The 16,489-nt window shown below is 35.9% G+C and overlaps 1 protein-coding gene across 1 annotated transcript in view; it reads left to right on the top strand.

The window, feature by feature from the left end:
* MAK (male germ cell associated kinase) overlaps nucleotides 1–16,489 on the top strand; it is a 64,898-nt gene that overhangs the window by 47,177 nt on the left and 1,232 nt on the right. Inside the window, exons 11-13 of the mRNA XM_036742260.1 lie at nucleotides 8,726–8,857; nucleotides 10,779–10,853; nucleotides 11,834–11,953. Of these exons, the coding sequence (XP_036598155.1) occupies nucleotides 8,726–8,857; nucleotides 10,779–10,853; nucleotides 11,834–11,953 (327 nt within the window). The remainder of the gene's footprint in view (nucleotides 1–8,725; nucleotides 8,858–10,778; nucleotides 10,854–11,833; nucleotides 11,954–16,489) is intronic.

Below are 16,489 nucleotides of genomic sequence, written 5' to 3'. Positions count from 1 at the left end.
GGCCATCCAGTCAGTTATGAATCCATCTGATTGTATTATTATCTAATACAGTGGTGTCAAACTCAAATTGAAATGGATCCCTTGTGAGCTGTATATTGACTTAGGAAACCATAAATTAATATTTTCTATGTTGTATTCTTATTTATTATGTTAAATATTTCTCAGTTACATTTTAATCTGATTCCACTGTACTGGGGAGTGTTGTGGGCATTGGCCTACATGTTTTGATGCCTCTAATCTAATCCCTATCTCTCCATTTTCTCCACAAAAATGGCTTCATCAAAAGCTTTGCTAAAATCCAGGCAAATTATAGCCACAAGTATTTTATTCACATACTGGTGTAGTAATTCTAGTTTAGCAATCCTGTCAAAAAAATGAGGTTAGTCTAATATGACTTGTTAATGAAGCTCTGATGGCTCTTTGTAATCACTGCTTCCCTTTCTAGATGTTCACCAACCATCTCTTTAATGATCCATTCTAGAATTTCCCTAGGAATTAGAGTTAATCTGTTGAACCAATAGCTTGCCAACTCTGTTCTCTTCCTTTTTTTGAAAGCTGAGACAACATTCTGACCATCATCCCATCCACTCTCCTCATCTATCTCTTTAGAAAGTTCTCTCAATCATTGTCATATTTATTTATTATTTTGTCTTCAGAATTTCATCATTCAGAGCTTCCTTCCTTGGAAGGAAGGCTAACTTCTTTGGAAGAATGTGAGTTCGTTAAGTTCCTACCAGTTACTTCTCTGAACTCTGAACCCTTTCCCTTTACTCTATCACAAAGTCTAAGATGGAAATTCTTCCTCAGGATTCACCAGTTCCTCCTTGTTCGTGTAAATCAGGCATAGAATTACAATCTCCTCATTGCTTCCTTCAGCTTTTGAAGGATAAAGTTTTCATTAAGGCAAACCAAGAAATAATTAGCTGTTCTTTGAACAGAGACTTCTAGCTAATATTAGACAATTAAAGTCCCCTATCATCATTTTATCTCGCCTCCATGCTAGGCTTTTTTCTCCACACTTCATCTTTATACTCTTTCTGTCCAGGTGGTCTGCAGTCCAATGAGAATATTTACTTTTGTTTCTGCTTCCATTCTTTTGACCAGATGCTCCCCACCATTCTAGTGTCTGGATTTCTTAATGAATATGCCTATTTAATATACAATTCTACTTGCTCCCTTCTCCTTATCCTGTTCCTTTTAAATAAGTTAAATGCTTCCGGAGTCATAAGTCATGGATCCCATCCCAACATGTCTCCATAATACTTCTGAGGTAAAATTGTCCTTGTTGCATTAAGATTTCTAGTTCACTTTGTTTACTCATTCTTTGTGCATTTGTTTATAAGTATTGGGAAGCATAGGTTTCATTGCTGGTTCCTTTCTTAAATTTTGTCTCCTGAAAGCCTCCTAATGTTTCTTCTGCTATCCTTCTACTTATATTGGAGCTACAGTCTAACTGATGTAGGTAACTAACGTAGCTAGGCAACTTTCTCTCTTTTTCCTTCCTTTTCAATTTACAGCCCTTTTCGTTATGTTTGAATGACTCCAGGCAAATATATGGTTATCTCTAGGTGGGAACCAAATTGTAAAGATCTTTAAATGACTCTCTATTAAAACCTAGAGGCAACAAAGAACCATTGTAGATGTTTGAGCAGGGAATTGACATAATCAGACAAGTGTGTTGGAAAGATTATTTTTGCAGCTACATGCATAGATTGGAGAAACATAAAGCCAAAGATAATGGGATAAATCAGAAAGCTCTTACTACATTGGTCTATATGTGGTGAGGATCTAAATTAGAGTAGTAGCCATGTGACCAGAAAAAGTAGACAGATGCAAGAGATATTATGGAAATAGAATTAGTGATTGATTGGATGTGGAAGAGGGGTGTGGGAGAGAGTCGAATCAAAGATGATGCGAAATGTATAGATCTTTGTTAGTAGAATAGTGACACCCTCAAAGAAATAAAAGTTTATATAAGATGGTCAGGTATATAAGAAAGGATAATTGGCTCTATTTTAGACATGTTGAGTTTGATATTCCTATGGAACATCCAGGAGAAAATGTCCAGTAGATAATTGATAATGTAGGACTAAAGATCAGAAGAGAGGACAGAAGGAGCAGATCTACAGATAAATGTAAGCATTACCTAAGTAAAGATGTTTTGGAAACTGACAAGATCACCAAAGGAGAGAGCATAAAGAAGAGAAGAGAGCACTAAACAGAAACTTTGTAAAGACCGATGATACTCCAGCAAAAGAGACAGAGGAAGACACTGTCAAAACAGTAGAACCACTATAGAGAGAACTATCATGAAAAGCAAGATGAAAGAGGTAGTCAGTAGCAGAGAGGTCAGAAGTCCATCAGATGTCAATTACTTGACTGAAACAAAAGAGGCCAAAGGTTTATAGTCTACTCAGTGGCCTCATGCCTATAGATTATAATCATTTACTTTCTTTATAAAGATAGTTGAATGGCACCAGAAATGTCAAAACTAAACATTATTTTTTCAAAGTGAAATTGACAATATCTAAACAAATAAGAAATGATTGATCATCAATGTGTAAAGTCAGACCTGTGTTGACTTATTAGAGCAAAGGTCAAAATTAAGATCAAATTAGAATAAAGGAAAAATGAGAAGATAATACTATATGCAGTTAGAATAAATCCAGCCTGACCTATTTAGAGGATATTTGAATGCCAGAAAGTAGAAAATAGATAAAGGAAAAGACATTGGCATCTACTAATACCATTTATTATCCACAGAATTTTAACCAATGCAAAGACATTATTCTAACAAGAAAGTCAGAAGAGCCAGTGAAGCACTCCAGGCAGCAAAGATTTTATACTTTTTGATGAGAGGACAGACATGGCAGCCAAAAACTACACCAGCTTAGATTATAAACTTAATTACAAAATGTTACAGAGGAAGATGGTTCAGTATTATCAATTCACAAAGCAACAAAAGGTAATGGAGGGGAAAACATCTGCAAAAAGCTTGGCATGAAGCCAAACTAAGGCAGGTCATCACAAGAACATTTATAGATGAACCTAAAAGGAACATGACAGACAGACACAAAATAGACCATCTAATTCATGGTTTTCATCATTGATAGCAGTAGAAAGATCATATTTGGCCTCTAACAGCATAATCCTAAAGAAGATGAAATCAAAGAATAGAGGGATTATATAAAATAAAGAAGGTATCTAGAGGCAAACTAATTTTGAAACCACTGAGATAAAATTTTAAGATGTCCGTAAGAGGGAAAGATCTAGAATTAGAAAAATCATGAACAGCATTATGTGGTTCAGATGACATTAATAACTACCAATCCATGTTGTTTACTTATCCATCTCAAAAAATATAAGAACAATCACCATACATAGTAAGATTATCCTTTTAAAAAAAAGATTATCCTTTTAAGATAGATGAAAAGTCAACAAAGTGACTTTTGCAAACAATTTTTGTACATTAAAACCCTGTTAGAGTCACAGGTTACTGATGGATTTAAGAGATTACAGAATCCCGTTGTGTTTGTTATTTATTTATTGTAAAAAATTTGAATTGGTAGAATAAAATACCTTCTCAAAGTCTCCCCAACAAAGGGTTTCCCATGCATATGTTAAGGTCACAAATAATTTCTTGGTCATTGTAACAAAGGAAATGGCTTTGTTCTCCTGTCCTCTGATTATTAATATGGAAAAAGGCTTATAATCACAACATATGCTCACTGAAAAAGTGCTTGCCACTTTCATGAAAGATATCCTGTTAAGAATTCAAATAAATGTAAGAGGGATTTTTGCAATGACATTATACTGATTGTAGCAAGACCCAGAAAATTACAGAGCCTTAAATAAATTATAGCTTGTTAGTATAGTGGAATATTAAGGTTCTATTACAATGATGAATGCCAGTAGTATGTAAGGACTTATATGAAGTGATATAAAGCAATATAAACCAGAACTGCAAATAAAATGACTATAACTATGTAAAAGAAAGAAAAGAAAGCCAGAATTAGTGGGATAGACTTGGAAAAACTTGAGGAGATACACAGTAAAAGCATTTTCTTTGCTCATTGATTGTTCATTAATTTTGTTCTTCCTAGTTTTAAATGCTATGAGTTGGGGTTTTTTTTGACAGATTTTCTTTTTGTTTATTTTTTTATGTTTATAATAAAATAATTTAGAATATTTAATAGAATAGTATAGAACTTCTTCAGTGATATTTACAATGATTGAAAAGGGATCAGCCTAACAGTATATGCAGGAAAAAATAAGTAGCTGGGGAATGGTTCTTGTCCAGACTATGACTTGTTATTGCCTGTATAAATGCCTCGGATAGGAACACTAACTGGACCCAGGAGTAAACAGGAAGAAGCTTCTGGAATATATTGCATTTGGAAATTGACCCCCTTTCAGGAGTCCCAGTCTATATATCCTGCCACAAACTCCTATCTTTTTTTAGCAGAGGTATTTCTCAAGTCATTTGTGTCTCTGTGAGCCTTGAGGCACCACAATCTACAAAAGAATCAAATTTCACAAGACCTAAAGGGTAACAAAGAAACTTTTGGTGTCCATAAGTGAGGTACAGAAGGACATTATCAATGAGACTTTGAGCGTAAGAAGCAATATAATATTGCCAAGAAAATGTCTGGCCAGAAAGGGAGGTGGGTTATTGATACATCAAGAGAACAGATTGTGCTGTACTGGTATCCATGGAATGTTAAAGGACCTTCAGAAAGGCCTCTGAGATATTAGGTAGATCCTCTTTGGAGGATTTATGAGAGGCCAGGAACAAGTTGTAAACAGATTGTGATCAGCATTGTTGAAGGGAATACCTGAACTGGTAAAAATCGTAGCTTTTTTAAAGCATTGAAGCACATTTGCCAGGAATCTTGCAGATCTTATAATTTTTTTTAAAAACAAAAAGCTTAAAACTGAAAAGGAAGGAAGAAAAACTGCCTCCCTAACCCTTCTCAACAGTAGTTACAATGTAGAATGAAGAATAGCAGCAGAGATACCTAGAAGCTCACAGGAGACAAAGTCCGAAAAAGGAGCCAGAAATAAAACCCACTGCTTCATCTTTCTATATACAAAAGCACAAAGGCTAGGTAGCAAGCAAGATGACCTAGAGATTCTAATTCAAGAAAGCAAATTGGATCTCATAAATAATATCACTGAGATTTGGTGGACTGAGATCCATAAGTAGATTTTGCCTCTGTAAAGTAAACCTTATTCTAAAGGACTGGGTAGGTAAAAGGGTTGGGAGGCAAATTAACATTGCATATTTTTTTTTACTAGACCTATGATTTTATCAGCATAAGAATCTCCCAGTAAGGAATTTCCTCCTACCAATGCAGATTGGCACCTTCTCTGCAACTTATAGTCTTAAGAGAATTACCTGAGGACCGTGAGAGGTCAGAGTAGCTAATAATTCATTTACCTTGGTGATAATTTTATCCTTCAAAATCTAGAACTAAGATGAGAAATTCTATTCTAGATTTGCCTCATTAACCAGGAGGAACTGTTTGCTGGAACAGAAATGAAGAGAACTTTGTGGGATAGTGATCACTTACTCCATCTTAAATTTTATAGTGGAGAAGGAGAGCCAGGACTAGTTTGACATGTACCCTAGATTTTTGAAAGGGCAAATTTCAAAGGTCAAGAGAAAATGATAGTTAAAATTCCATGGAATAAGAGCCATTATATAGATAAATAGAGATTGAAAACTCTCAAGAATGAAATCCAGAAAAATTCTGATAAAGAAAAAGAATTGTCTAAAGAGACTGATATGGATGCATAAGGAACTTGCTGGCCAACACAGAAACTAGAAAGAACCTTGTGTCTCTAGTTCTCTCTAGACCAGTTGTGGGTCAACCACATGTGTCTGGTTCCTGTTTTAATGAGAGCCAAGACTGAGCCAACCCTTCATTGGGGGGTCAAAGAAACATGGCCACCTGAATGGAGTTTTTAGCTTGAGGGTTTGGAGCAGGAATTGAATGAAAGTTGTAGCTTGTGGTTCTTATGACTAGTTAATACAGTGCCATTGATGTGCTTTTTTATGTCATTACTTTGATGAAAGCTTTTATAAAGTAATGATATCAATAGAAATGATTTGATGAAGCACATCTCAAAGGGGCAGAAAGAAAATTGTGAGTGAATGAGGGCAAATGAGCTGAGTAATTTGATTGGTGGATGTATTCACACTCAGACGTCCCCCAAAACTCAGACATAAGGACCTGACAGCACTCACATGGGGTGGATTTGTTGTTCAGTCATTTTTAGTTGTGTCCTACTCTCCATGACTCCATTTGCGGTTCCCTAGGCAAAAACACTGTAGTGGTTTGCTATTTCCTTCTCCAGTTCATTTTACAGATGAGGAAACTGAGAAGTGACTTGACAAGGGTCACACAGCTGGTAAGTATCTGAGGCCAGATTTGAACTTAGATCCTCCTGACTCCAGGGCTCGCACTCTTATCCACTGTGCCACTTACCTGTCCCACATAGGACAGCAACCAGCTGTCCCAAGTGTTTGAAGAAAGTAGGCAGTTTGGCTTGGCCAGTACAATAGCAGACACCTTTTAGAGCTGGTTGTCATGGCACCAAGATAATTAAGGAGATAGTAAAGACGTAGCTGCTCTTGAAGAGTTCAAGTCACTTTGCCCAAATAAACTCCATTCTGGGATATTTTAATAACTGGCAGCTGTTATTGTTCAACCACTGTCCACGTTTTTTGAATAGCAGGACTGGAAAAGGACAAATGTCCTATTTTCAAAAAGAAGAAGAGAATAATGTTTACGAACTAATGTTTGCTGGTGAGACTGAAATCAACTCCTGGCAGAATTCTGGAATATGTTATTAAAAGATGGTTAGTTAACATCTAGAAAAAAAAAGTGGTCACAAAGAGCCTATGTTGTTTCTCCAAAAACGGGTCATGTCAGACCAAAAAATATTTTTGTTATAATTTTGCTGATCTAGCATATCAGGGAAATGCTGTTAATGTAGTTTACCGAGATTATTTCAGCAATGTATTTGGCATAGCTTCTCATGCTATTCTTGAGGAACAGATGCAGAGAGGTGGGCTAGACAGTACAATTAGGTAGTTTGGAATTAGCTGAATGGCCAAACCCAGAATAGTTATTAATGGTTCCATGTCAGCTTGGAAGGATATCTCTTCCGGAGTGCCCCAGAATTTTGTTCCTGACTCTATTTTTTAAACATTTTTCCCACTGATAAAATGGTCAAATTTTGTCAGTGATTAGATAAAAGTATAGATGACATGCTTATTAATTTGGCAGTTACACAATGCTAGAAGAGATATGTAACATTGGATGAAAGAGAATCAAAGTAAATTCTTACAGCCTAGAAAACTGGGTCAAATCTACTAAGATGAAATTTAATAAGAATAAATGTTAGGTTTTACATTTAAGTTCCAAAAATTAACTTCAGAAATACAAGATGAAGAAAACGCAGCTAGATAACAATTTTGCCTAAAAAAGAGCTAAGGCTCAGTGTGTTATAGCAACCAAAAAAGCTAATGTGATCTTTGTCTGCATTAAGAGAAGGATGACGTCCAAAACCACATAAGTAACAATTCAGCTGTATTGGGACCTGGCCAGAGCACATTTGGAGTATTGTGTTTAACTTTGGATGCCTCATTTGGTAAGGCCACTGATAAGCAGAAGAGCCCCAAAGCATAGAAGAAGGCCTTGAGATTATTCCATGTAAAAATCAAAGGAACACCAGATGTTTGGCCTGGAAGAGAAAAGACTTCGGTGGGATATGATTGTTATCTCAATTATTCGAAGGACTGTCAAGTGGAAGAGGGAATAGATTTGTTCTGCTTGGCCCTGGTGGGCAGAATTGGAGCAACTGGTGAAAGCTTCAAATTTAGTACGATGTAAGGAAGTACTGCCTTACTATTAGAGCTATCAAAAAATGGAATGGGCTGCCTTGGGTAGCTGGAAGCTCCTCCTTCCTGGAGATCTTCAGTCAAAGACTAGACAACCACTTTCCAATTATTCCCATTCAGCTGTGGATTGAACTAGATGGCCTCTGAAATTATTTCTAACTCAGATTCTGATACTCAATCTGCCAGTATTATCATCTGCTTTGAAAAGAATCAGCAAGATATGTATAAACTATATCAAATTGCTTACTGTCTCAGGGATGGGGGGAAATTCAGGGAGAGAACTTAGAATTTAGGATTTTTTTAATGAATGTTAAGAATTGTTTTTACATGTAGTTAGGGGAAAATTCATAAAAAAACTAAAAACCAGCAAGGTCATTTTTTTTCAAATCTCTGGAAAAGAATTATAAAAACAATTCTTTTTGACTATGCAACTAAGAATACTGCTTGTATTTTAATGAATTAAATCCACAAGTAAATTCAGATTGTCATCATTTAAAAAAAATTATTTCAGCAATGGAATTTTTTTTCAATGAATTTTATCAAAGTTTAACATTTTTACTTTGGTACCAGTGCTAATAACATCTTAAAACATTTTATTTTTACAAAGTGCTGTGTGAATATTTTTCTAGAATATTTTAACATGGTAGCATTCATTGTTTTAAAAAAAAGCAAGGATACTGTTTTCAATGAAAACTGAACTGAAAACATTTTAACCTAAAATTCTTTCTATTCTTGGTTTGAGAGTGCTTGTTTTATCATTCTTCAACTTTTATGTTTACCTTCTAACCTTTAAAATTACTGTCTTGCCTTTTTAAGGTGTCAATCCTAAGAATGTGTCTTTGTTGACCCATGGAAAAGAAGGAAATCCATATACCTGGAATAATTCACTATTTTCCAAACCACTGGGGCCCATTGGTGCAGGACTTGCTTTCAAAAGGTCTAATGCAGGTAAACCAGGAGATCACACTCAAAGAAATATTTCCTCCATTTTTTCCCTAGGATTTTTTTTCCTTTAACAAAATTTTAGAACATGTACTATATACAGAGATATTTTGGAATAAAGTCAAGGCACCAGCTTCAGTCTTAAAACTTATTTGTGCAACGATTACGCAACCATTTTGTACTGCTTAGATGTCAGTCTAGAGCCAACGTGGCATAAAGAGCCAGCCTAGAAGTCAGGAAAACCTGGGTTCAAGACTGGGCTCTGACACATACTAGCCATTGCGACCATAGGTAAATCATTTGATCATTCAATTTTCCAAGCAACTCCTTAAGACTATAAGTGACAGAAGAGTTGCCAGTGTGCATCAGTGAAGGGAATTCCCCACACTGAAGCAATCATATATGTCCGAAGAAGTAAAGAAAAGATTGTAGCATTATGATTTGATCAAGTGTTTTCCATTAGTGGTCAAGATGAAGCAATTCATCTTCAAAGTTATTATCAATCATACTCTTTGTTTCTTCATTAGTAAGCAAGAGTATAATTGAAAATAATATCTGCTGTGGTTACTCACTGCATACAGAACTGACATCAGACTTGTCCCAAGGACAATCACTTATTTTCAAAGTTCAGCTTTTCTTTATCTTTTTCAAAACTTATTCGTTCATTGAATAAGTCTTATTTAAATGTCTTTTACGAGTAAGGTGCTACGCTAGGTGCTGGGGATACAAAGACAAAAAACACAGTCACTTCCTTAAGAAGCTTATGTTCCATTGGAGGACACAACATATGCAGTGATTGCAATGTATTAATTTGAGACCAGAGAGAACACTAACAACACTGGGACCATGAAATGTTTCCCTTGGGCTGGGGGTTTCCAACCTGGTGTCCATGAACTTAATATTCTTAAGAAAATGTTTTGATAGCTGCATTTTAGCTTTTTATATATTTATATAATATATTGATATAGTTTATAATATAATAAATTCTTTGTAATCCTGTGTTTTATGCCTTTAAAAACATTGCTCTGAGAAGGTTCCATAGGCTTCACCAGACTGCCAAAGGGGTCCCTGAAAGACAAAAGGTTAAATACCTCCACTTTAGGAGGGGGAACCTAAGTTGAGACTAAAGGAAACTTAAGGATTCTAGGAACGGAGTTAAGGTGAGTTCATGTAGGACATCTGTAGGCACAGATTTGGGAGATGGAATTCCAGGTTTGTAGAAAAGTGAGTACACCAGTTTGGCTAAAATGTACAGTGTGTGAAATGGAGTAATATGAAAATAAGTGTGGAAAGGTAGACTGGAGTCAAATTGTGAAGGACTTTAAGAGCCTACCTAGGAGTTTATACTTCATCCTAGAGGCAATTGGAAGCTAGTGAAGATTGTTGAACAGGAGTAACATGGTCATACCTGTGCATTAGGAAGATTATTTTGGGAATTGTATGAATGATGAATTAGAGAGGGGAGACTACAGTTACGAATATACTGATTAAAGAGACTGTTGTAATAGTCCAGGTGAGAATTAATGAGGGCCTGGACTAGGTGGTAGCCATGTAAATGGAAAGAGAGGCCAGATACGAGAGATATCGTAAATGTAGAAGTTACAAGATTTGGCAACTGAGTGAATACAGAGATGAGGAAAAGCGAATAGTTAAAAGATAACTTTAAGGCTGTAAGCTTGTATGACTAGAAGGATGGTGCCCTCAACAGAAATAAGGATATTTAATGGAGGGCCAAGGTTAGAAGATGAAGGTAATGAGTTCCATTTGGGATATGTTGACTTTTAGATGCCTATTTGATATCTATTTGGAGATATCCAGCAGCTGGTTGGTGATGTGGACTGTTAGGAGAGAGAATCAGTTATTTCCTGTTTTTCCTAAGACATTTTTCATTCTGTTCATTCTTTCCTTTCATCTGCCTTCTCTATAGAAGAAAGCATAATTAAACCAATTGAAAAGCTATCATGCAAAGAAATGTTACCTGAAAAAATAGAGGAAGCAAAAGGTAATATTTAGTTATTAGAGGTTGGTGTATTTTATTCACTGTATTTATTCATTTTTCTTTTCTTCACTTGCTTTGTACTCAAAACTGGCTTGTTGCTACACAGACTTTACATTTCAACCATTAATAAAGCTACCAGCCTTTTTTCATTAACTTTAGATTGCTAATTTTTGTCTGTAGAGCTCTTAAGAATAAGGAGATGTGGCTAGAGCCCTTCTGTATCATTTATTACAAAACTAAAGAGTTTCTCCTTCATTTTTCTTCTCAGTAGAGAAATTGCCAAATAGTCTGGGAAAATTGAAATAATCTCTCTTGCAAAATCTTTGAACAGGGGGAAGGAAGGAAGCTCCATTGGTTCTGTTTAGTATCTCCTTTCTTTCCTTCTCTCCTTTCTCCTCCCAGTCTCTTTCTCTTCCATAGTCTCTTCCCTGCAAGATATCCAGGGCCATAATAACCTGGGAAAAGAATGGATCTGCTTCTGAGAGATAGGTTTGGAAGACAGAGGGAAATGTGGCACAGAGAGAGATAGAGAAGGGATAGAGAAAATTTTTGCTTTAACTAAGAACAATCTTGAGGAATAAATACTGTGATGCAATGGTAGTAATTCTGTGCCTGACAAATCTTTCCACATATTCTACCCTGTTTTCCCATATTAAATGATGGCTGCTCAAAGAAATCTAATTCAGCTAAAAACTATAAATACTGTTATATTTGTATTATAAAACTAATATATTTTATATTTTTGCCAATGTAGATAATAGAGTTCTATTTAAGTACACACAGCCATGTTTAAAAAATAAGTTAACTGGATGAGATAGAGAATGTGCAAGTGTAAATTTTATACTTTTGATAATAATAATGTTTGATAATTATGAACATCTATGTGTAGTTTGTTGTCTTAGTACACTCCCTATTCAAAATCATCCTAAAGTGTTTTTGGCTTTTTCATAATCTGACTGTAAAACTTCATACTATGTCAATAGGAAATTTTGGAAGTTATACTACTTATAATCAGCCAGGATATATCCCTTCATTTCACAAAAAAGAAGTTGGCTCAGCTGGCCAGAGGATACACTTAGCACCTCTTGGTCCCACAACTTCAGGTAAGAAGTGGCCTACTATGTAAATTTCAAGCTACAGATTATGTAATTGCTGTTTCACGAAGGCTAAAAAACTTAGAGGAATCAAAAACCCATTGTTCATTTTACGTTTGTTTACGCTGATTCAGTCATTACTTTGCTAACAAAGTTCTGTTTGTTCATTAGCAAAAGGTCTCTTGTTCTGGGCAGGTTGGTCTGGGTCTCACAACAGGCTTTGTGAGATCATAGGATTTAGAACTGGAAAGAACCCCCTTCCCTTCTTTCACCAATAAAGAAACTGAAACCCAGAGAGGTGAGGAGACTTTACTCAAGATGCCACAGTATGTGGCTTTTTTCTATAGCCCCTTTATTTAGTGCACAAAAGTCATTTTGTCATCTGATGTCTTTTAAAAGTCGTCTGTTGACTTTTATTTCCCAAATTTAACCCTCAGAGGGTCTTCTCTTCACTCAAAAAAAGTTATCTCTGGTATGCTATCACCCGGTGGCAGTAGTGACCCTTGGCTACCCAGCTTCAGAGCGTATGCTTTGTCTGTGATTCAAGATGGAGCCTATATGTCTGAGGTAACTTAATCATAAATTCTCCACATTTTTATAGATAAAATTAAGCAAACATTAAAATGGTACTTTTAAAGCAAACAAAGTATATTTAGCTTGATATGAGGAAAGAACTTCCCAATTATAGTAGTACAGATGTGGGATGGTCTGCCTAGGAAAGTAGTGAGTTTCCCATCCCTAAAACTGGTCAAGAGGAGAACAGATGATACCTTGTCAGATAGAGATGTTGTGGAAGGGGGATTCATGTTCATATATGGTTTGAACTGGATGGTCTTTAAGAAGTCACTTCCAACTCTGAAATCCTGTCCTTTTTCAGAAAAACTACTCTAAAACACAATTCATTATTTCTGCAGGAAGTCTGATTATTACATTTATCCTGCCCCTAATATTATATATTGACTCCAATCAGAATTTCTAACCTTATTAACTCATCCTTCAACTCGGAGTCAAAATCTTTTTTGAGTTTGCACTTGACTAGTGTCTGGTACAGTTTGACCTTCTAGTTCGTCTTGAACGCTAATCCTTCTTCTTATGCTCTTTATCAAAACCACTGATTGAAAGTTTCAAAACTTATCAAAGGAAACACCTTGGACAAATCACCTAGCTTCTCTGGGGCTCAGTTTCTTCATCTATTAAATAATGGAGTGGCCTAGATAACGAGGAAGGTTCCTCTCATATCTATAATTATTAATATATTAGATAACTACTCTTGCTTTAAAAAAAAAAAAGGTCCTCTGGCTTCCTGCTCTAAGTTACTTTCTTTTCTGCTTCCAGTGAAAATGAAGGAAAAAGAGAAATAGATACAGCTGTGCTGTGCCCCTGGGTCTAGTACCCCATTTGATGGCAACAAGCATACTTATCTGCCACTTTACCCTTTGGTTCAGAAACTAAAGAGCTTCTCCTTCCTTTATTTTTTTCAGACTGGGAGAGTTTTTAAATATGTTTTCTTGTAATGGAAGCTTGTTTAAATTCATATGCATACTATTTTAAATTGGTTCATTAGGCCCAGAACCAAGTTGGTCTAGTCACACCCATTGGCGACTTTTTTTTTCTCATTATGGACGTTTGAACTGTTTATGTCCCCTAAAATAGTCATCTGAATAAAATTAAACAAAATTAAATAGAATAAACTTGTTTCATAAGCCATTACTTTTTTCTCTAAGATTAATACTTCACAGTTAGGGTTTGGAGACTTTAAAATATAAAAAGTCCTGGACTTCTCTGCTTAATTTTTATATTTTGCATAGAATTGAACTGCTTGATGGAAATTTAAAGTGACTGGTGCTCAGTTAACCTTATTTTTGAAAAGAATTGCTGAAGGAGACAAAATAAGTAACTATTTTATATATAGAAATGATTACCATAAGAAATATTGCAATAAAGCAGCCTCGTAAGTAATCATTTACCATTACTGAGCAATTCATAGCAGATAAAAATGCTTTTTTCCTTAATTAACTATATATTTTAATAGCTGGGTACAGAGTTGGGACGAGGTATAGGTAAGGTAGGGAGTTGCCTAGGATGAAGTATATGGCAAGACATTGAGGACAGTTTTTAATATTATTTTGAAATAAATGCTTTTATTTTCAATGCCTGAGAATTCCAGCATTAAACACTGTAATTCCAGCATCAATTCACTGTACAGGAGTCCTCTTGGACAATAATGTGTTGGGTGGGGGATACTGAATGTCATTTTCAAACCTGGCCTAAAACCCATGGATACTGTGTCCCTGCCCTGCTTCTGTACCTCCTGTAGGAATAATCAGCTGTTCTTTAAAAAAAAAGTATTTGTTAAGATTACATTTGTAAACAATATGAATGTTGTAATTCATATAGTAATTGTTCTGTCAGGTTGTCATGCTTATTCCTGTTTCCTTTTTCCAAAGTAAATGTTATCTTATAATTTTTCATCTCTTCATTTACTCTGCCTATCAGATAAATCTACAGACGGTGATAGGAGGAAAGGTAAAAAAAAGAAGTAAATGTTAATCACTCTCGAGTGATAACCTTAGGAAAACATTGTGTGTAAGAGAAGTGTCTTCCAGTGCTCCCACTTTTGTGAGTCTCCCACAAGAAAATAAAACCAGGTCATTACCGTATTTACTCAAATATTTTCCCCCTCTTGTATTCTCTTGCTCGCTTCCTTCTTCCCCCTCACCCAATTTTGAGAAGAAAATCAAGAAAAATCCTCCATTGTCCTCCAGGATCACACACATTTATACATTTTTGTCTCTGCTCTGGAATGGCAACCACAGCTGCCAGGAGAAGGTCCTTGGGCTTTAAGAACTTCAGTCAATTTCACAGCTCAAAGCAGCTTCTTGTTCCAAGTGGAGTATCCTTGGCAAGGCAGAAAAAAATGTTTAAATTAAGGCCATACCATACCCATGCATCACAAGACTGCTTGCCAGTAGCTGTGGAGTCTGGGGAAAGAGAGTAGATTGAATCAGCATTCATTTCTTTATCTCCATGCAACAGTGCCTCTCCCTACAGTACTCTTTGAGGTTACTGGCAGATGTGACAAAGAGACGAGGTGTTTCCAGCCCTGCCAAAAGACACTCAAACAGTTATCTGGGGATTTTAGTAGCTGTTCCTCCACCCCCAACCTCCCCACACCAATGGTATAAATATATCACAGAAAGTTTCTAAGGAAAAAAATTCTAGATGGAAATACCACAATTTAATCAGTTTTCCTAATGATTCCTCTCTGAAGCACTTTCTCAGTCTTCCTCAGATAACTTAGTAGATACAGATACCTGTCTGGGTGCCCCTATGATACTTTCCCGCTCTTTACTCCCCAATACTCAGATCTTTTTGCTGTCATGTCCCTTTCAGCCCCGCCCTTTAAATGTACTATCATATCTTCCAGCTCCACCATTTAAACAAACCCGTCAAATATCTCATCCACTCCAGCCCAGGGTATTAGCTAGCTAATATATTACAGTATAGCTTATGCTCTCTCCATAATGTGAAAGGCACCTTCGTGGAAAATTAATATACGTGCATTTTAACTGGTGTCTTCTGGGGACACTAGCCCTCACCTTTTTTTTCTAACTTGTCAGTGATTTTAAGGTGGGAAATTTCAAGCCAAATAAGAAAAGAGGATTAGCATCATGTTAGGCAAGTGAGAGAGAAATTTTCCTGGCAGTCATTGCCACTTTCAACCACTTATCAAATATCACAGTTCATAGGCTGTGCTACTTAGTATAATGTGATGTGGACAGTTCCATACTTAAAAAAGTCTTTTTCACTCTAAGCTAAGAGTGGCAGACGAGTAGGACTCAGATGCTCGCATAATTCCCCCATCACACCCTGTTTTAGAATGAAAGTATCAGAAAGAGATGGGGGAAATTATGCGAGTAAATACGGTATAATTGGCCTTAATGTGTAAAAATGCCCCATTTTGGCCTTTACATTTCATCTTGACATTTGGGCTTTAATGCAAGGATGGCAGACACTACACAATGTGAATCGATATCTCAGTAGCAAATCAAAAGCATCACACAGCAGAACTCATGACAGAGTACCTACTTTACCAGGCCAGTCACTTAATTTTAGGGAAAAAAAATATGGCAACTGTAAATTAGCTATAAAGTAATTTCGTTGTAGTATCATAGGAAATAAGTATGCCCGCAACAGATTAGCTAATGACCAAGAGTAAAGAATATATGTTTTTCTAAGTCAACTAGACTTTTGGCTGAATAAACCCAACCCATTAATAAAATATCCTGCTGTCATGTTTTGGGCTCTGTAGGAACATTACTCTAATTAACAAATGATCAATAAGTTAATCATTCACACTCTTTCTTGCCTTTTGGAGAAATTCAAGTGTTCTTGATTCAAAGGAAATAAATTTTCCACTTATAAAATAGAGTTGTTTTACTTTGTTACCCCACGAATACTTGTTAGGAAATCTTTACAGGATTCATGATACCAATTGAATTTCTATAGTTACACAATGTTTCAATACCATGTACTTGCCTCATT

This window comes from Trichosurus vulpecula, chromosome 1 (assembly GCF_011100635.1).
Source record: "Trichosurus vulpecula isolate mTriVul1 chromosome 1, mTriVul1.pri, whole genome shotgun sequence".
Lineage (NCBI taxonomy): Eukaryota > Metazoa > Chordata > Mammalia > Diprotodontia > Phalangeridae > Trichosurus > Trichosurus vulpecula.
Note: the sequence above shows the minus strand (reverse complement) of the source record. Positions and strands in the feature narration are given on the sequence as shown.